At 37.9% G+C, this 21,947-nt stretch overlaps 1 protein-coding gene across 2 annotated transcripts in view; it reads right to left on the bottom strand.

The window, feature by feature from the left end:
* The window catches only part of SYCP1 (synaptonemal complex protein 1), a 73,168-nt gene that overhangs the window by 47,351 nt on the left and 3,870 nt on the right, over positions 1 to 21,947 (bottom strand). The window contains exons 2-15 of one of the 2 annotated variants that reach the window (XM_070396238.1): positions 20,267 to 20,370; positions 18,623 to 18,811; positions 16,798 to 16,922; positions 16,383 to 16,691; positions 15,615 to 15,750; positions 13,857 to 13,941; positions 13,633 to 13,676; positions 13,398 to 13,454; positions 12,132 to 12,296; positions 10,755 to 10,822; positions 5,824 to 5,897; positions 3,182 to 3,240; positions 1,722 to 1,791; positions 841 to 914 (exon numbers count right to left, since the gene is read on the bottom strand). In XM_070396238.1, the coding sequence (XP_070252339.1) occupies positions 841 to 914; positions 1,722 to 1,791; positions 3,182 to 3,240; positions 5,824 to 5,897; positions 10,755 to 10,822; positions 12,132 to 12,296; positions 13,398 to 13,454; positions 13,633 to 13,676; positions 13,857 to 13,941; positions 15,615 to 15,722 (804 nt within the window). In that variant the 5' untranslated portion in view covers positions 15,723 to 15,750; positions 16,383 to 16,691; positions 16,798 to 16,922; positions 18,623 to 18,811; positions 20,267 to 20,370. The remainder of the gene's footprint in view (positions 1 to 840; positions 915 to 1,721; positions 1,792 to 3,181; positions 3,241 to 5,823; positions 5,898 to 10,754; positions 10,823 to 12,131; positions 12,297 to 13,397; positions 13,455 to 13,632; positions 13,677 to 13,856; positions 13,942 to 15,614; positions 15,751 to 16,382; positions 16,692 to 16,797; positions 16,923 to 18,622; positions 18,812 to 20,266; positions 20,371 to 21,947) is intronic. The other variant, XM_070396239.1, reaches the window with a different exon arrangement.

Here is a 21,947-nt window from a genome sequence, read left to right as displayed (position 1 = left end):
GTATCATGTGGCAAATCAGAGAAGAAAAACATAGGAAACAAAGAGGATTCCTTTCTATATATTGCTTTCCACTGAAAAGCAGAAGGCTTAAAACTGATAAAGTTGGCCTAATTATTGAGACCAACATTCTTGTGATGTCAAAGAACAAAGACTTGCCACTTTTAAGTCTAACATTATGCGACATTAATAGAAAAAAGAAAAACTTTTTTAGTTCACCTTCATTGGTGTCATAATAGTATAGTTCACAATAAATTACGAAATGTGGCCGAAACCGGTTTGGCTCAGTGGATGGAGCGTCGGCCTGCGGACTGAAGGGTCCCGGGTTCGATTCCGGTCAAGGGCATGTACCTGGGTTGTGGGCACATCCCCAGTGGGAGATGTGCGGGAGGCGGCTGGTCGATGTTTCTCTCTCATCGATGTTTCTAACTCTCTCTCTCTCTCTCCCTTCCTCTCTGTAAAAAATCAATAAAATATATTAAAAAAAAAAAAAATTACGAAATGTGGGCTGAGTGGTCAATGTGGGAGAGTGATCTTTACATTTTATGAGGTTGTTGTTTGAACAGAAGTTCTCTCAAAATAAACTATTTCTGCAGCAATGTCCTAATACAAATAATGTAGAAGATTAATTTTTTAAAAGGACTAGCATTCATCACATGTGCATATTTAAGTCAATGAAAACTAATTCTGCTAGGGAAAAGGCTGGATATTTAAATATATATAATATTATAATAATCTAATAGAAATTTATCATGCAGTCAGAAAATATGTTTCTTTTGAAATTTTAAGTATTTTGTAAATTAGCAAATGCAAATATACAGAAAGTTAATTTTAAAAACACACCTGCTTTTCCTTGTCATTTACTTCCTTCTTGTATTCTTCTTCAAGGTGTTGGGTTTTTTCATAATCTTCCTTTACTTTAAAAGTAAAACAAATATACTTTAACATATTAACATAATTGTATAACAAATAAAACTTAAATTTTTGAAATCTACTTAGCGAGATATCAAACCCCAAATGTTTCTAACAAGCAAAAACTATTTTCTTGGTAATTTTAGTAAAATAGTGAATTTAATAGCAAAGTAACAATAACTTAAAGAAAATTCTACTTTTACATAAAACATATATAAAAGTTCCTTATAACAGATTTTAAATACATATTGTTATTTTTTCATGCAACTTCACCAAGAAATGTAAAAATAAGACCAAATCATACTTCTAAAAATTAAATACAAACCATAAGTTTTATTTCAGGGAAAGTGTAGCTTTGAAGCCAAAAACATATTTTTTAACATACGTCAATTCCCTGTCACATTCCACAAGATTCTGATAGGCTTAAAAAATCACATACAAGCCGAAACCGGTTTGGCTCAGTGGATAGAGCGTCGGCCTGCAGACTGAAAGGTCCCAGGTTCGGTTCCGGTCAAGGGCATGTACCTGGGTTGCGGGCACATCCCCAGTGAGAGATGTGCAGGAGGCAGCTGATCGGTGTTTCTCTCTCATCGATGTTTCTAACTCTCTATCTCTCTCCCTTCCTCTCTGTAAAAAAATCAATAAAATATTTAAAAAAAAAAAAAAAAATCACATACAATACAAAAATCAAAAGAGTTAGGCATCAAGTTGAAGGAATTTAAACATTAACAGAATGTAATAAAAATATAAACAGAATCTAATGAAAATATTTTTATACTTATAAAAATATAAAAATTAAATAGGATCCCTACATTTAAAATGCATTTCTAGTCTGGAATTCTCAGCTTGCACACGAAGTTCCTCAAAAGCTATTATCATTTTCTGAAATACAAAGTTTTAACTTTTAAGAATCATACTTAAGACTTTTTTAAGTAGCTTTCTTCAAACTATAAAAATATTAACAAATTTTTATTACATGGTCATTACATTTAAAACCATACAACTTTGAACAATGAAAACCCTATAACTTTTGCCCTGACCGGTTTGGCTCAGTGGATAGGGCGTCGGCCTGCGGACTGAAAGGTTTCAGGTTCGATTCCAGCCAAGGGCATGTACCTTGGTTGCGGGCACATCCCAGTGGGAGGTGTGCAAGAGGCAGCTGATCGATGTTTCTCTCTCATCGGTGTTTCTAACTCTCTATCCCTCTGTCTTCCTCTCTATAAAAAAATCAATAAAATATATATTTGTTTAAAAACCCTATAACTTTTAATAATTCAATAATTTGTAAAAACGTATTGTCTATTGTGTTAGCTTCTCAGATGCTAGGTACTACAGACAAGTTACATAATATCAAACAGCAATAAAAATGATTACCACTTACTTAATAGCCTTAGTAGCAAAATCTATAATTTTATCTTTACTTTTACTTAGTTATTTAATATCTGTCTTCCCCACTAAAGCATAATCTCTGTGAGGTTCCTTCCCATAGGAGTCCAAATTACATGTTCATCATCTGGCAGCATGAGTTCAGTTCATTCAACATTCAATAAATCTTGATTTGTAAAACTGGATGAATTCATTTATTCAATTAATAAAGTTACTGAGTATCTATTATATACCAGGTACTGTGTTAGACACTTAAGATATAAGAAAAAGTACACCAGATAACTGTCATGTATTTTTAAATGCTCTTCAAAAAAGTTAAACGAGGTGAAGAGATTAATAATTTAATAGAAAGATATTTTAGATAAAGTAGTAAGGAGGTAATTAAAAAGAAGAATGAAGCTTATGAGTTTGCATAAGATCCTGGACACAAAAGTTCTAGACAAAGGGAATAAATTGAAAGAACCAAGATAAGAAAGAGCTTAACAAGTTTGAGAAACATAAGAATGACAACAGCAGAGAAGCAAAGTGGAGAATGACAGGAGATGGGATAAGGCAGGATAAGCAGGAACCAGATACATTAAACTACTATGTTTTTCAAATTAATGATTTTGTGTCACAATGTGCTAGTGTCTGACACGGAAGTAATAACTATTTGATGTATTAAGTTAAATAATGTCACTAACATGTAAATTCAAAAGTTACCCAGTAACAAAACATTAACACTCATCATATAGAACCTGGGGAACTTTATTGGTGATATTATCATATGTCAACAAATAAATAATAATCCCTTTGGCAAGCACAGTTTTCTACATCTTTGTAGCTATCACTCTACTTTGCTTAGAAACAACTTTGTTTAAAGTATTAAATTTTCACTACCACTTACCTCAATGTTATTATTTAGGTCCACATAAACTTGCCTAGTTTCTTCCCGTTCATATTCATCTATTATTAATATAAAATATTTTAAAATTAAATTTTAAAACACTTATGATGCCAACAAGATAATAGTAAAATGCCTCAGGAAAACATTAAAATTTTGTGTCAGTTATATCTTATGAGCCCTTTAAAGTAGCACCAAAAGCAGTTTCATAGTGAGTCATGGTTATACTTTATATCAACCTCAAAAGCTTGGTGCTGTTCAATTATCTCTAATTTCCTTTCATAAAATTACTATTTATGAATTTATTTAAGTTTTGTAAAGTATAATTTTAGCCTTTACTATGAATAGGAGTTTAACAATTATTCTATAAAGTATTTTTTCCCTTTGTATATTTAAGATTCATGAGGTACATGAAAGGTAAAACTTGCTCTTGTCTCTTGTTCTATCTCTGAGGAGGCAGAAAGGAAGAAAACCTTAAAATAGGAAGAGTAAGTTTAAGAATGGCCCCAAAGAGAAGCCCCCTATGAATCCCTTATGACCTTTTTGTGTATGGTTTTAGGTGAGTAATGATTCCCTCTAATTCTACTCAAGCATTCAGTAAAACTTGGAGTTGGTAGGTAGTGATGCGGGGGATTAAGGTAGAAGGCAGTATAAGAAAATGTGGTTTTTCCCCCAAATGAGGCCAGCAGCACAGAAACCACATTGAATTGGCCAGTATTAGTTCCAGATTCTCAATAACAGCTGCAAAACAAGAGAACAGCAGCTATTGCAGACTCAAATGAGGAGTCAAACAACCAAAAAGTAGGCGGTTCTTTAGAAGAATATAAGTACCCTAAATCCTTCCAAAATACTGGAGAGCCCAGGCGGCATGGTCCTGTGAACCAGGAGGCCATGGTTCAATTCCCAGTTAGAGCACATGGCCACGTTGCAGGCTCCCAATATGGGGTGTGCAGAAGGCAGCTGATCAGTGATTTTTCTCTCATCATTGGTATTTCTGTCTCTCCCTCTTCCTTCCTCTCTGAAATCAATAAAAAATATATTTAAACAAAAATACTGGAGAAACCTCTAAATTAATCATAGCACGTGAACAAGAGCTGAACTATTTTTATTTGAATATTAAAAACCTGGAAACCTTAAGGAAATAGAGGCAGAACACATCAGTGTTTCAACAGAAAGATAGTTCAAACTTCTTACTCCACCTATTCACTGTCTCATTTTCACTACCTAACATACAGCAACAAACCTTTATTCCTCAGAAACTATTTGTACTAAAGAATTGCATTCTATCACCAACACCTTCAATCTTCCGACTACCACAGACTGGGCCTTAGACTCGGAGTTTCCCTTGTTTCAACACCCTGTGCAAAGGAGCATGGTGGGATAAAGCACAGAAAACCAGGGGACCTGGTTGGGTCATGACGACAGGTACAAGGAACAACTCAGCAGCAACCCATGTGGACCATTAACTGAATACTAATCAAACTGATAAAAGACTCAATAGCTAGATGACTGAAAAACAAATGTCCCTCTACACACATGGTATTACATATGCAGTCCCAAATTTAGATATAACCCCAGGGAAAGGGGAAATTCTCCCAAATTCACTAAGATTAAGTTTTTTTATGCCAGCAGAACCAAAGCATTATGATTTTTATAAATTAAGATTTTTTAAACATTTTAAGATATAAAAATTTTGTGCATGCTTGAGTTTGTTGACTAAAATTACTCAGAATCATATACTCTACAAAATTTATCAGAATACCAAAAAAACCAACAGAAGGGACAGCAAGAAGACACAACTGTGCAAGGTGAAAACTTTAGAAACTGCTAAGTGACCTGCTATACAATTATAAATATGAAAAGAGGATACAACTATTTAACCAAGGGAGGTAAATTAGGATCAAACTCAGTTTGTCACGTAGTTTATTTAGTATAGATAGTTCTTGCCTTTATCTATGATGTATAAGGGAAGAAAATCTATATGATACCTATGAAAAAATACTATCAAACAAAGGAAAGGAAACAACATGCCTATCACTGAAAATGAACTCTACAGAATCCAGATGAAAATTTCAGAAAATTACTCAATGTTCTCAACAGAACCAAGATAGTATGGCCTCAATGGGAGAGGAAGATACAGTCATAAAGAAAGAACAGGCCACACATATAATAAGGGAAGTATTAAGAATTTTTTAAGAAAAAAAATCCCTCCTGTCACATCAAGATATAACCTTTAGTTCATTTTACAGTGGTTCTCAACCTTCCGAATGCCGCGACCCTTTAATACAGCTTTTTATGTTGTGGTGACCCCCAATTTCATTGTTACAAATTGAACATAATTAAAGCATAGTGATTAATCACAAAAACAATATGTAATTATATATGTGTTTTCCGATTGTCTTAGGCGACCCCTGTGAAAGGGTTGTTCGAACCCCAAACGGGTCACGAGCCACAGGTTGAGAACCGCTGATTTAAAAGATCACCTAAAAAATGTTTAAAAGATTTTTCAAACCACCATCTGATTTGATCACTGACTTAAGAGAGCCTAAAACTAAATGGTGAAAAGACTATTTCTTCCACTGTGAACCCCCACGTTAAAATAATAATAAATTGATAAAATCACATAGAACAAGAAATATATTTACATTTTTTTGTCTTTTCTGCAGATCTGGTACAGGTTTCTTTCAGCAAATTGCATAAATGCCTTGTAGCATTATTCCTGGAACATATGAAACAGCCTAAGTTTAATCTGATTGCAAGCAAAATCATATATAAAAGTTATAAAACATTATTTTTACAATTTTTAAAGGAATTCTTACACATATTTTGTATATATCATATTGTTCATAAATGACTATATGAAGGAAAAAATGAGCTGACTGTACTGTTATTGAAGCTGCCTCCATTTAAAAATAAAAGGAATAACTCCTTAACAAGTTTCTACCCAAGTAGCTACCACTAACCTTTCAGTAAACACTTCTAAATTTGCCTAAGGGACTAAAGGTCAGAAGAGAGGGTTGGACTTTTCATATACTAATTACCCCATAAATATTTCAGCTACCTTACCTTCAAAAACATAAAATAGGTAATATTCTGACTAGCCATTCATAATGTGAATAACAATACCTCTGATCACCTCAACAGATGTTGAGAAAGCATTCAATATTCATTTATGATAAAAAATTCTCAATGAAAGTGGGTACAGAGAGAATGGTACGTCAACATAATAAAGACCATATATTATAACATCTGACATCATACTCAAGGTGAAAAGCTGAAGCTTTTCCTTCCTTTAGATCAGAAACAAGACAGGGATGCCCACTCTTGCCACTTTTATTCAGCATCCTATATAATAAAAAGCTAATATGCAAATCGACCGGACGGCAGAATGACTGCTCACTATGATGCGCACTGACCATCAGGGGGCAGATGCTCAATGCAGGAGCTGCCCCCTGTGGTCAGTGCGCTCCCACAGGGGGAGCAGTGCTCAGCCAGAAGCCAGGCTCACAGCTGGGGAGCGCAGCGGCCTCTGTAGCAGAGCTAAGGACCCCTCAAGGGATGTCCGACTGCCCGGGAGTGGGCCTAACCCAGCAGTCGGACATCCCCCAAGGGGTCCCGGACTGCGAGAAGGCGCAGGTTGGGCTAAGGGACACACCCCCCAGTGCACAAATGTCATGCACCAGGCCTCTAGTAGTATTAGAAATCCTAGACAGAGCAATTAGGCAAGAAAAGGAAACAAAAGGATCCAAATAGGAAAAGAGCAGGTAAAACTGCCACTATTTACAGATGGCATGTTATTATATACTAGAGGCCTGGTGCACAGATTCGTGCACCAGTGGGGTCCCTCATCATGGCCTGCGGGGATCGGGCAGAAACTGGCAGTCCAACACCACCTGCCGCTCCCCTCACTCCAGCCTCGCTGTGCCTTCCGCAGGCTCGTGCCCAGTCAGTCCCGAATGGGAGAAGCTCACGCCACTGCAGTGGCACTTGCAGCCATGAGCTGTCTCTGGCATCTGTTGGTCAGCTGAGCGGCAATACCACTGTGGGAGCACACTGACCACCAGGGGGCAACTCCTTCATTGAGAGTCTGCCCCCTGGTGTTCAATGCGCATCATGGTGACCAGCTGACCGGTAGTTTGGTCGCTTAGGCTTTTATATATATAGATACATATATACATAGACAGATACATATACAATATGTATATATATGTATGTATGTACGTATGTATATATTAGAGGCCCAGTGCACGAAATGCATGCAGTGGGGGAGAGGGGTTCCCCTCAGTCCTGCCTGCGCCCTCTCACAGTCCGGGACCCCTTGCTCCTTACTACCTGCCTGCTCGCTCCTTACTGCTCGGCTCACTGCTCCTTAGCGCTACTGCGGAGGCGGGAGAGGCTCCCGCCACCACCACTGCGCTTGGCAGCTGTGAGCCCGGTTTCTGGCTGAGCAGCGCTGTCCCTGTGGGAGTGCACTGACCACCAGGGGGCAGCTCCTGTGTTGAGCGTCTGCCCCCTGGTGGTCAGCGCATATATTAGCAACTGGTCGTTCTGGTTGTTCCACCATAATAATGGCTTAGGCTTTTATTATATAGATAGAAAACCTTAAAGATTCCACCAAAATAACAAATAGAATAAATAAACTCAGTAAAGTTGCAAAATACAAAACCAATATACAAAAATCAGTTGCATTTCTATACATTAATTAAGAAAATAATCCCACTTACAAATGCATCAAAAAGAATAAGATACCTAGGAATAAACTTAACCAAGGAGGCGAAAGAACTATACACTGGAAACTCTAAGACAGTGATTAAAGAAACTGAAGAAGACACAAATAAATGTAAAGATATTCTGCACTCATGGATTAGGAGAAATAATATTTATAAATGTCCCTACTAGCCAAAGCAATCTAGAGATTCAGTGCAATCCTTATGAAAATTCCAATGGCATTTTTCACAGAAATAGAACAATCAATCATAAAGTTTGTATGGAACCACAAAGACCCTGAATAGCCAAAGTAATCTTGATAAAAAGGAACAAAGTTGGAGGCATCACACTTCCTGATTTCAAACTATATTACAAAGCTATAGTAGTCAAAGCAGTATGGTATTGGCACAAAAACAGATACATAGATTAATATAACAAAATAGAAAAACCAGTAATAAACCCAAGAATATACAGTCAATTCATTTATGAGAAAAGAGTCAAGAATACACAATGGAAAAAGGACAGCCTCTTCAATAAACATGACTTCAGACACCAGTCACAAGCCCAGGTTGTTACCTGTATCTCTGACTCACTGGCTATATACATCAGAGGTTCCCAAGTCCTTTTCCTTAAGTTCAATTAATTTCTTAGAAAGGCTCCCAGAATTCAGAGAAACAATTTACTTACCAGACTACCAGTTTATTATACAACTATGTAACTCAGGAACAGCCAAACGGAAAAGATACATAGGGCCAGGTATTTGGAAACAATGTGGAGCTCCAATGCTTTCTCCCCAAATCTTTAGGTGTTCACCAACCCAGAAGCTCTCTGAACACTATCCTTTGGGGTCTTTACAGAGGCTTCATTACATTGTTAGGATTGAATAAATCATTGGTCATTTGGTAATTGATTCAACCTCCAGGTATTTCCCCCACTGGAGGCGGAAGTGGGAGCAGGAGGACAGAAAGTTCCAACCCTCTAATCACCTTGAAGATTCTCCTGGCAACCAGCCCCCATCTTTAAGGTCCGAAAGTCACCTCATTAACAGAACAAGAGATACCACTGTCACTCTCAACACTTCGAAAATTCCAATGATTCAGGATCTATCTTATAAGACACTATATGAACTCAATCACATACCCATATAAAAATGACCAGTAAATACCAAATATACAGTACACACACGTTAGAAACTTCCTCTTCTCTCTCCCTTCCCCCTATAACCAAATTTCATTTAGGCAGGGAAAAAATTAAGGTGTAACATTTAAATTTATCTAGGAAGTCACAGGTAATCTTTCAACTTGGCTAAAACAGTCCATTGTGGCAGCATTATTCACTTAGCAACTTCACTAACAGGTTAAAGGTTTTTAGAACCATATTTAGTAAGTTTAACTTAAATCAAGTAAGGGATGAACAAATTCAGTACTCTATGTAAACCTATACATTATATCCTAACCAATATTTACTTGACATGAATTTAACAATTTCATATTTCTATTAAGTTCTGCACAATAGTCTAAATGAGATGATAAAAGCAGAAAATAAGGCTTAGCTATTGTCTAGAACAAAAGAAAGGAAAAGTCAAAGATGATATTCAAGTTTTAAGCCAACATAAATGGAAGAATCATTGGGCCACTGGCAAAAACAGGAAATTTGAATGTGAGAATTAGCTTGGAACTAAGTTGAGCCCTACTTTGCAAGTGCTGCACCAAAAACAATAGTCAAACAGAAAGGTAGACAATGTACATAGGTAGTTGTAGAATTATCAGGTAACTTTTTGAAACCAGGTAATGGTTTTTCTTGCCTGACATGTTTAAAATTGTTTGTCAAATGCTAGAATGTAAAAACAGTATGTCTTCATTTCTCCACAGCACCCGGTGTGGGAAGCCGCCTATTGCAGTGATGGCGAACCTATGACACACGGGTCAGAGGTGACACGCAAACTCACTTTTTTTGGTGATTTTTCTTTGTTAAATGGCATTTAAATATACAAAATAAATACCAAAAATATAAATCTTTGTTTTACTCTGGTTGCAAATATCAACAAATTTCTATATGTGACACGGCACCAGAGTTAAGTTAGGGTTTTTCAAAATGCTGACATGCCGAGCTCAAAAGGTTCACCATCACTGGACTGTCTTCTCTAGCAGAGAGGTGTGGACAAGGAGCCTGGAATGCTGGTGACCCTTGAAGCCCTGGCAAAGGTCAGGACTATACGCCCTAACCAGTTTGGCTCAGTGGATAGAGCATCGGCCGGCGGACTGAAAGGTCTCAGGTTCAATTCCAGTGAAGGGCATGTACCTTGGTTGCGGACACATTCCCAGTGGGAAGTGTGCAGGAGGCAGCTATCGATGGTTCTCTCTCATCGATGTTCCTAACTCTCTATCCCTCTCCCTTCCTCTCTGTAAAAAATCAATAAAATATATTTAAAAAAAAAAAAAAAGGTCAGGGCTATGTACCCACTGTTTAGTCCAGACAATGGTAGCTGAAGCAAATTCCCCACCAGATAGTCATGTAAATCATGTAAATCCTTACTGATAAGATCGTCTGTTACAGTAACTTGCCTAAGGGTTTTATCCCAAACTCAATAAAATAATGGCAAGGCCTGAGCACAAGCAGAGTCCATCCTCTTGGGATGGGCTCTAGCCTGGCCCCCCAATTTCCAAATTATCTCTTGTCTCATCTCTTTCATTTGTGTGCGGCCCCTCTTCCAGATCCTGAACCCTAAACCACGCGGGACGTGGGGGAACATACACAACCAGGTAGAATTTTACATATAAGTTAGTGCTTATAACAGAAAGTGCTCAATAAATTATTGTAAATTATTTTAATAAAAAAATGGAAAGAACAAATTCATTAAATTACTTACTCTTTTATTAAATCTTTATTTTCTTGAATTCCTTCTTCTAATTTCAAACTTACTTTTTCATTTTCAAACTAATTTACAAAACAGAATAGTTCATCAAATATTGCTTAGCAAAATAAATGAGTGTAACAGTGTAATATACAATTACATATGTAGTATACATCTGCTTAAAGAAGTGACTATAATTGTACATCTTTTAACATATATATAGTGTTTAAAATATCAAATACTTTTGCTATGTAAACAATGCAAACAGTATTTTTTTTGCTAACACGCTATGATGGGCCATAAAAATTATTTTCTTTGAACACCAAAAAGTACTTTTTTGTCACAGCTTATGGATTTCCCCTAAGACAATGGGTCTCACTTTCTCAATCTAAAATCAAGTTATCTTTCCTAAACATTTTGAAATGATGTTTTATCTTCATCTGAGCGGCTGTTTTATCTTCAACCTAGCCCAATGTTGCAGTTTCTCAACATTTTTCTATCACTATGCCATAAAAATGAAAGCTAAACAGTTTCAAATTTAAAGTTTTATCTATAAATGTCATATTACAATATAAGACATTTGTATTAAATAAAACATCCTGAGTAATAGGAATAAAACTCAATAAATCAGAATCATTAAATCAATATTTCCCTAATCATTTGCATTATCTTGTGCAACTCATCCTGTGCCCATTCTAAAGTTGAAATGCAATTAATATCAATGAAACTTCAAAAAACCAGTCCTTAAAATCAACATCACAGAAACAAGATAAATGCAACTTACCCTGAAATAATACTTTTATTTAATATATTTTTTATTATTGATAGTATTACAGGTATCTCCCTTTCCCACCATTCTCTCCTCCCCCCAGCCCCTTCCCACTCCCAACCCCCAGGTCTTCACCACTCTATGGCCTGTGTCCATGAGCTATGCATGTAATATGTAAGTTCTTTGGTTTATCTCTTCTTGTTCCCCCAACCCCACATTGAGGTAGTCTGTTCCATGCCTCCCTGCTTCGGGTCTTATTTTGTTGGTCAATTTATTTTGTTCATTCGATTCCATGAATAAGTGAGATCATGTGATATTTGTCTTTCAACATTCTATTTTAAACTGTATTATAAGATTTATTATACTACATTTTCAATTCCAAATCTTATACACCTGAAGTTCTTTTTTTTAATATATATTTTTATTGATTTCAAAGAAGGGAGAGGGAGAGATAGAAACATCATTGATGAATGAGAATCTCATTGATCGGCTGCCTCCTGCACGCCCCCTACTGGGGATTGAGCCTGCAACTCAGGAATATGCCCTTGACCGGAATTAAACCTGGGACCCTTCAGTCCGCAGGCCAACGCTCTATCCACTGAGCCAAACCGGCTAGGGGATACCTGTAGTTCTTGAATGGCTTTCCGCTGTGCTTCAATTATCTTTCTATTTTCTTGCAACCTATTTTCTTTCTGCTTCAGTTCAGATTCTATATTCACTTTCCACTTCTTAATCCTTTCAGTCTCTTTATACAATTTTGAATATAGTCTGCTCATTGGCTCTGAATTCTGTTAAAATAGGTTTACAAAGATTGTTAATTGTTCAAAATGTTAGTATAACCAAACCTATTCAAAATATCTATGAGTAATTGTTTCTGAGTATTTGAGACCAAATCTCTCCTCCTAATAGCATAGTGAAAGCTATATTAACTTTTTTGTATTCTAAGGCAATCCCTAGTTACTTTACTTCACAAAGTTACCGGTCATTTGACTAAGTTATACCTTGCTGAATAAAATCAAATAACTTCAAAATGAACCTAAGCCAGAAGTTAGAAATATTTTAGTCAAGGAGAGAATCTAGCTGGTTAAAAGCTAAAATAAATCACTCTACAAAAAATCTATAAACTTTAACAATGGTCTTGAAACATTTTGGAAATATAAACATTTGAAGGTTTAATAAAGAACATGAAGCTTAAAATACAATGATGAAAAATAAGAGTGAACACAAGATCTAACTTTCATTTAGCCTCAGATTTTACTTGGATTTCCTGCATTATTCATTTCTACATTACAAGGTAAAAGCTAGAGTTTTGTTTTGTTTTAAATCACACTGATTTCTGCTCACTGATGCTCTTTATTATCACAATATATAAAATAAGTTCCATATTTTAAAATTCTGTGATACTATAATCCAGCAACAAACATACAGTACTTAATTATTTTATTAGGTCATGAAAGTTCTCATTTTAAAGACATGTATGTGCCATTAGTAAGAACATTTTTACAACTAAAATCAAAAGGATAGCAAGTCCTACAAACTCCTTAGACAGTAAACCAGCCAAACAATCATACCTATTAATAAAAAGATTATAAAATACTGGGTTTGATTCTCAGTCTTTTCACATATTGCATCCATCTTCCCTCTTCTATTTTTGATTTCTATGATTTAAATTTAAATTGCCCCTAAAAAGCAGATGCCATTATAACCCAGGAAAATACAGAAGCCTAGAGTTTCGGCAATTTTAAATGAAGATAAAAAAAAGAAGGGGGAAAATCAAAGAGTATACTTTAAAACATTTACCAATATTTCTTTTGAAGGCTCAAAAGAAAAATATATAAAGAGTAACAAATGATTGCAAGAAATTTCATATGAATGGGAAATCTTCTGACCTCAAAATCAGAGTCCTTTAATCCTTCCTGGTAAAGACAACTGTCAGAATTATCAACCTAAAAAAATGAATAAATGTTTCCTATAAGAAAATATTTCTTATGAGAGTTTCTACACAGTAGCAATTAAATACTGAAGAGTAGTAATCCAACAACTAAAGAATTTTTTTCTTTTTCAAGCAAGCAGTTCAATGCCAAAACCGATTATATCTATCTATAGGCACTATACTCAACTGACCTGTTCAAGCATGGGCAAAAAGTTAACTTTCTGTAAAGTAGCATCTGCAAGATAAAAGACAACAGATATTAAGTATGTGAACATCTGATTTTTTACATTAAGTATTATATCTAACTTCAATGTCAAGGCTATCAATATAATACTGTTATATTTTCAGTATCTAGCAATGTGGATTTTAAAAATGCTTCTATGTGAGGTGATACATTGCTTTTCCAGTCTCCTACCTGAATCAATGTTCTTCCCATGTTTGGAGAGATTAGTCATTGCAAATGGAAAACAAGTGTCATCTTCAATATCTTTGTTGAAACTCTAAAAACACAAAGAAGTTCTTAAACTGTCCCATACAACTCTGATAACAAGCAATATAAAACAGTATAAATATGTAGTTACACAAATAATATACATCTGCTTAAGGAAGTAACTGTAATTATAAATCCTTTACTATATATATATATAGTTTAAAATATCAAATGCTTTTGCCATGTAAATGAAGCAAAAAATTTAATTAGGTATTCGCACTTATTAGATGAACCTAAATTATCTATTATGCAATACATGCTTTGTAAGTATTCAAGAATAACATTAGGAATTTTAATTAATAGCATAGGATATTAGTTTTCTTTTTTTTTTAATATTTTTTTTATTGATTTCAGAGAGGAAGGGAGAAGGAGAGAGAGATAGAAACATCAATGATGAGAGAGAATCATTGATTGGCCGCCTCCCACACACCCCCCACTGGGGAACGAGCCCGCAACCCAGGCATGTGCCCTTGGCCGGAATCGAACCCGGGACCCCTCAGTCCGCAGGCCGACACTCCATCCACTGAGCCAAGCCAGCTAGGGCTAGGATATTAGTTTTCCTCAATTTCATTATGATCTTTCAATTTCATCATAATTAAGGATTATTTTTATTACATAATATTTTAATGTTACATTCTTGGCTAAAGAGACATAAGAAGTTTTCTATGGCATATAAAAATGTAAATACTCAGCCAGAACCGGTTTGGCTCAGTGGATAGAGTGTCGGCCTGCGGACTGAGGGGTTCCAGGTTCGATTCCAGTCCGGGGCATGTACCTTCGTTGCGGGCACATCCCCAGTAGGGGGTGTGCAGGAGGCAGCTGATTGATGTTCTCTCTCATCGATGTTTCTAACTCTGTCCCTCTCCCTTCCTCTCTGTAGGAAACCAATAAAATATATTTTAAAAAATGTAAATATTCATTATTTCATTCCATCTCTAATATGAAGTTCAACATGAAAAAATGTTTAAATAATTTAGTAGAAAAAGCTTTGTTCACCTGAGAAACTTGATATAATTCTTCGTTTAGACAAGAACTCTACTATATAAATGAATTTCCCTTTTTATCCTGCCAACCAGGAAGCTCAGAGGCAAATTTTAAGGTCAGTCACACTAATTTTTACTAGTATGTCGACATACTTATCCCCGTGTTCTTAATTTATACTTTACCATATCATTGTCTATGTCCTAAAGGTTGCCTCTAATCATTTAAAGAAAGAGGAAGAGTTGAAATAACCAGGTTCCATTAAGTCTGCAGAGCTCTAGAGCCACGGTGCTCACTTCCTGCCATGACTGTCTCCTGCACACATTATGCTCACTCATCCGGAGCGATGCTTTCAAATGCTTGGGCGGCCCCGCCGCTTCGCTCCGCGGATAGAGCGCGGCCTGTAGGCCGAAGGGTCCCGGGTTCCACTAGGTCAAGGGCACGCGCCTGGGTTGCTGGATCGATCCCCACCGTAGGGCGCGCAGGAGGCAGCCGATCACTGACTCCCTCTCATCGCTGATGTTTCTCTCTCTCTCTCCCTTCCTCTCTGAAATCAATAAAAATATATTAAAAAACAAAATTCTTGGGTAAATCAGACTACATTAACTGAAAAGCCTTATAAAAAAATACCACCACTAAGAGAGTACACCGGCCTCATTTGCCTCGAGAACAGTCCAATCCAAGATTCAGGTGCAAGTTTACCTTGAAGAAATTGGACTCTCCTCCCAGGGTCTGCGGCTTCACTGCGGACACCTGGCTGCTGCTCACCCTCGGCGGCACGAACAGGGTGAACGGCTTCTGTTTCTCCATCTTCTCTCGTGCGGTCGGTCGGGAAGACCTGTTGCCCCAAAGCGGGGAGGGGAGCGGGAGGGGTAACTGTTTCACTGTCTCATTAATATTTTAAAAGGAGAGACTAACCGGGGGACTCGTATGCACATAGGCAGCCCATGGGCACAGACAACAGTGTGGGAAGGCCTGGGAGGAGTGGGTGCAGGGGGAGGGGGAGACACCTGTAATACTTTCAACAATACAGATAAATTAAAAAGTAACAAATTAAAGGTGACGTTGGTATACTCAGGGACCATCTAAAGGAACGGATGGGATTTTCGCTTGTCCCTGCGGGGGTCCGAGCATATGCACCCCTGTTTGTTCCCACCCCCTCTTTCCCTCCGTCTCCCCCACCGACGACAAGAATTTGCGAGAAACTCGAACGCGGCATCACACTGTGACCTGAAAGGAAGGCGGGTTCCGCGTCGCGGGGGGGGGGGGGGGGGGGGGGACGAACAGCCTTGGGTTCTCCGCCCGCCACCCAGGAGGCTCGGGAGACCGGCCGCCTGCGTTGGGAGGCGCAGTATCAAAACAGGTCCGAGCTCCAGTCCTGGCCTCCATGAAGGAAGTCGGCACACCTGCCCGGTATTAAAGTCCGCGAGGCCCCGCCCGCCACCTGGGAAGGCGGCTGAAAGAACCTACCAGAACGTAGGCCTCGGCCTCCGAACTTCAGAAAAGGCGGGGACACCGCTCCACCTGTTCGGACAGCAGGACGGAGTGATGTGACGAGGCCAGGCGGCGGTTCAACGGCTAAATAACCGTCAATAACGGTCAACCGCGTGAGCACGTGAGCACGCACGGCTGACATCTCGCGAGATTTCCCCTTGGGTCGGTAACCGGTTCTTTCCGGTATTCTGGCGCTCTGTGCAGGTCACGTGCTTTCAGCTCCCAGGCACTGCGATGGGTGGGAGCTGAGCGTGGAAAACCCACTTCTGTCCTCGAGGGCTTGGCCTTAGGAAGGAAACGGAAGTACGAACAAACAGTTACAACCTCGTGTCGTCATGGAAAGGTGGTCATGTTTTGAGAGAGGTTAGGACTCAGGGAAGGCGGTGCTCACTGTGGCTTGGGGGGTCCGGAGAGGCCTGGTCACGTGCTACGCTTCTCTTACTGCAGCGGTTCTCAACCTGTGGGTCGGCGACCCCTTTGGCGGTCAAACGACCCCTGTGGTCGCCTAAGACCATCCTACATAGAAGATATTTACATTACGATTCATAACAGTAGCAACATTACAGTTATGAAGTAGCAACGAAAATAATTTTATGGTTGGGTCACAACATGAGGAACTGTATTTAAAGGGCCAGAAGGTTGAGAACCACTGTCTTACAGAGTTGGCTAGGTAGGGGACGGGATAAAGAGTATTCCTGATGGAGTCATGAAAGAATATTTGTAAATATTGTGTACATATAAACCAACATTTTCCCTGTGGATGTAATTTCATAGCCTAATTGAGCCAGTTAAATGAACACGTGGTATGGTTGCGCCTGAAACTCTCCTCTGTAAAAAACTATTTTCCTCAAAAAATAAATAAATAAACCATGTGTACGGACTCAAATCAAATAAATAAGAGTATTCGTGGCAGAAGGAAGGTTGGTGAAGGCGCTGGCATTGAGAGATGCGTACGAGAGTGAGTGAGTCCAAGAAGCGTGTCGGTTGTGAGGACGAAGTGGGAAAACGGCAGGAAATGAGACTGGAGACTTGGCGGATGGGAAGGCCTCGCGGGGCCTGGACCTGAGCCTCCTGAATGGGACCGGGGAGACTGAGCAGAAAGGGAGGCACGACCAAGTTCAGAGGGAAATTTGTGGAATGAAAATGGCTTAGGCTTATGAGGCTGGAGCTGTAGATCTAGTTTCAGTAGCTGAGTAAGGTGTGAGCTACGACAGTGGTAGGGGAGGTGAAAAGGTGTCAAAAATAACAGGAACTGATAGGATGTGATATGATTTTTTAACAGTGAGCAACGAAAGAGAGAAACGTCTGAGGGTGACCCCTGGCTTCAGGCTTGGGAGACCAGATACAATAAATACGGTGTGTTAAGTCCCAGGTGTGAGCAATGAGTTTTACTTTCTCCATGGATATAAGCGATGCCTTTCCAAAGGATTTCAGTAATATTTTTAAATAACCCATTTTGGCCCTAGCTGGTTTGGCTCAGTGGATAGAGCGTCGGCCTGCGGACTGAAGGGTCCCGGGTTCGATTCCGGCCAAGGGCATGTACCTTGGTTGCGGGCACATCCCCAGTAGGAGATGTGCAGGAGGCAGCTGATCGATGTTTCTCTCTCATCCATGTTTCTAACTCTCTATCCCTCTCCTTCCTCTCTGTAAAAAATCAATAAAATATATTTAAAAAAATAAATAACCCATTTTGTTTAAATTTATAAATTTATCAGCCATACTATTTTCTGCTAAAATTACAAAATGTTGGAGCTGGAAAGGATGTTCAAGTGTTACTCATTTTACATTTTAAAGAGAACTGGGTCTAGGTACCCTAAAAAGGATGAAATATTCCCTCCAAGAAATGATACCAAGAATATGCCCAAGGTATCCCCTAGTAATTGATACACTGAGTAAGATATTTTTAAGTTGAGGGTATAAATTAAATATTCCAAGTTTTACAACAATGAAAAATTCAACTATGGTCTTTTTTTTTCTTTATTGAAAACCAAAATGCTACCCCCACTATTAAATTAACTTGATTCACGGTATTTATTTGCATCCAGTCTTTCAAAAGAATAGTGCCACCATAGAATTTCACGTGAAATTTATTTTTAATGTATAACCATCCTATTCTTTTCATCCTCACAAGAATGAAAATATTTGTGGAAAGATTTTAAGAACTTCATTTTTTCTACCAAAGGTATTGACAAAACAAATATAAAAATATTGTCTACCTTGCCGAAACCGGTTTGGCTCAGTGGATAGAGCGTCGGCCTGCGGACTGAAGGGTCCCGGGTTCGATTCCGGTCAGGGGCATGTACCTGGGTTGCGGGCACATCCCCAGTGGGAGATGTGCAGGAGGCAGCTGCTCGATGTTTCTCTCTCATCGATGTTTCTGACTCTCTATCTCTCTCCCTTTCTCTCTGTAAAAAATCAATAAAATATAAAGAGAAAAAAAAAAATATTGTCTACCAGAATGAGCAGTAAATTGTGCTAAACTTCCCAATATATGTTACAATGTTTTAATGATTTGTCACTATTTTTTTTTTTTTCAGTATCTTGCCATCATAAGTTTTTAAATTTGGGCTTATAAAAGATCTCTTTTGAAGACATTAAGAGGAAAAAGTTGAACAAAGCTCTTTTCCTCTTTATAAAATACTGTAACAGGAATAGGTTTAAAATGTTAGTTCCTTATCCATCAATCACATATTACTTAATGAGGTTCACAAACTGCCTTTATTCTGATTACATTGTTTCCCCTAGATAGCCTTTTTCATGTCTATAAGAAATCTACGTATTTTTCATTCAGTTTTAAACTAAATGAAAAAGTAGTTTCTTCAGTTAATAACTCTACTGAGCATTATTCCCTCTTGAAGGAAACATACAGTAACAATAACGGTTGCTTCTTTTGAATCCAATATTGAAAAAAATCCCAGATGTCCCTCTAGTGGTGGCCATATATTCCACAAAATTGATGAGTCCTGGTGATGTCCATTTTATGGTGCTATATTGGAACTATAGTAATGCCACCCGTGTTTTTCAAATCAGTCATCCTATAATGATACAGTAACCTAGATTTAGGAATTTTAAGGCACACCACATTTTAAAGTTTCAGCAATTTGTATTCAGATTCCATTTCTCAGAGAGTAAACTAGCCAATTTGGGGTCCTTTGTTTTCCAAATGCTAAATATTTCTGAATGGCTGTCATTGAGTGTCCTCAGTTCCATCAGCCTCCCTATAAGCCCAGCAAAATGCTGTAGGTCTTCTGGATGATAAATTTTTGAATATTTGTACAAAATTTTAAAAATTGGTTCTTATAAATTTTCCACATGTTGCTTATTTTTAAGGCATGGACGATCTGTAAAACATTGTCATATTTATCTTAATGAATACTAGAAAATTGTAGAAGATAATGAATTTAGAACAAATTGAAAATATTTACAGAATCCTTAATACTAATATATACCAAATATTATGCTAAGTAAATTACATCTATGCAATGTCAATAAGTTAATTTAAAAACAAGTTTCATTTTTAAAATGTAACAATATCATTAGTACATCAAGTGTCAAGTCCAACTACAGTCCAAAACTGTCTTGTCATTATTTAGGAAAGAACCAAATTACTGTTCAATTTACTTAATATCTTATTTTCAAGGATAAGATGCTTTTTATAGTCTCACTATCATAATAAAATTGTCTTATTCACTTTGCAAAAATTTAATTAATGTTAATACAAACTAAAAACCTCAAAATATACTCTCTTATTAACATCTTACAGTTTAAAATAGTTTAAATTGCCAACAAAATAATTCATATTTAATTTAGATGGCATAAAATTATAAAATGTTCTTATTTTGAAAAGACATCATACTCACAGTTGCATGATATGACTGGGGATAGTCCTTTTCCTCACAGAATGTATATAGATAGATTCAGCAATGGCTTCAGCTTTCCAGATGGAGCAAACTGGGCCTTTCCCCTGTTTATCAGTGAGTAGACTGGCACTTTGCATAACCTTAGGCTCCAGACACTCTGCAGAGCAATTACTCAGCTCTATCTCTTAGACAACTTCCCACACAGCCCTCTCTTGGGTCAAAAAAGGGCAGTTACAAGCTTACATAAATCAAATAATAACCAGATCATCAGGGATAGAAGCCTTTGAGACCTTTAGGTCACATTCTCCCAGAGTTCCTTATTGTTTACTTAATAAATATTTTGTTTTCTTGATTGAATTTGACATTTTCCCATTTTGGTTACAAAACGTTGGGCCTCTACAAACTACTAATATACACAGAAAGAAAAATACCTCATTAATTCAAATTCCACTAATACAGGTGCTATAAAAATCCAACTTTTCATTAGCCACAAAAAAAATTGTTAAAACCAAATAGAAGTGCGAATAACACACAAATCATAAATTGGTACAATGTGAGATGTGTTTAACTCATCTACTCCAATCCTCTCATTTTTTGGCCAAGAAAAACTGCAAAACAAATAGAGACTACTGCTTGTTCAAGTTCTCATGGCTAGCTAGTAGCAGAGATAAACCCAATGAAAATTCAATGAGTTAACAAATATATATATATATATATATATAAGGCAAGCGACCGGAACAATGGAATGACCGGAAAGACCAGTCGCTATGACATGCACTGTGGTGGCCCACCAGCCCGATCGGGGCCCGATCAGCCCCCCAACCCAACCTCCCATGGCCCCTGCCCCCAGCCAATCCCACCCCTGACCGGCCGGACTCCACCTGTGCACGAATTCATGTACCGGGCCTCTAATATATAACTTCATTTTGATTTTTTTAAATGTCACATAAACACAATCTGTTGAATACTAGGTTTATAGTTTCATCCCTGTAAGGCATTTCTAAGGAGGTAAGGTGAAAAAACACACCCCACCACTAAACTCCTATTCTCCTAGTCCAGTGATTCCCAAACTTATTTGGCTTACCACCCCCTTTCCAGAAAAAATATTACTCAGCCGCTGGAAATTAATTTTTTTTAAATTTTAATAGCAGTTACTCATCGCCCCCAAATGCACCTGTGGCCATCACCGCCCCTCCTGGATCGCTGCAGCGCCCACTGGGGGGAGGTAGCGCCCACTTTGGGAATCACTGTCCTAGTCCCACTTCCTCTGCCCTTATGACTCCTATTTTACCTGACTCTAGGTTCTGGTCAGAGTCCTACTTTCACATAACATAGCACAGCTTCAATATGCATCTCTACCTTTCTTGACACATCCAGTTTCTGACTTTGCTGTGAAGGGGAGCAGAGAAGTGGGTTGGTATCTAGATTGGGTTGTTAGGTTGTAGATTTTCCTGTTTTATTTTGTTGTGGTCTTAACATGAAGTTGTAGACTATGTCAGATGATGGGAATGATCTCAGAGAAGAGGGGAGAGACTAATGATGCAAAGAGGAAAGGGAGTGTGAAAGAAGACTCCAAACAACTCATGCTCATGGGTTTAGCCTGCTGGGGAACTTCTCTTCCTAACCACCTGCTGATGGACCTTGGTCTTGCTTAGCCAGGCTCCACAAGTACATCAACGAA

This window comes from Myotis yumanensis, unplaced genomic scaffold (genome assembly GCF_028538775.1).
Source record: "Myotis yumanensis isolate MYYU_CA2020_CCGP unplaced genomic scaffold, mMyoYum1.0.hap1 SCAF_17, whole genome shotgun sequence".
Lineage (NCBI taxonomy): Eukaryota > Metazoa > Chordata > Mammalia > Chiroptera > Vespertilionidae > Myotis > Myotis yumanensis.
The sequence above is the reverse complement of the archived record's forward strand: the minus strand, read 5'-3'. Positions and strand labels throughout refer to the sequence as shown.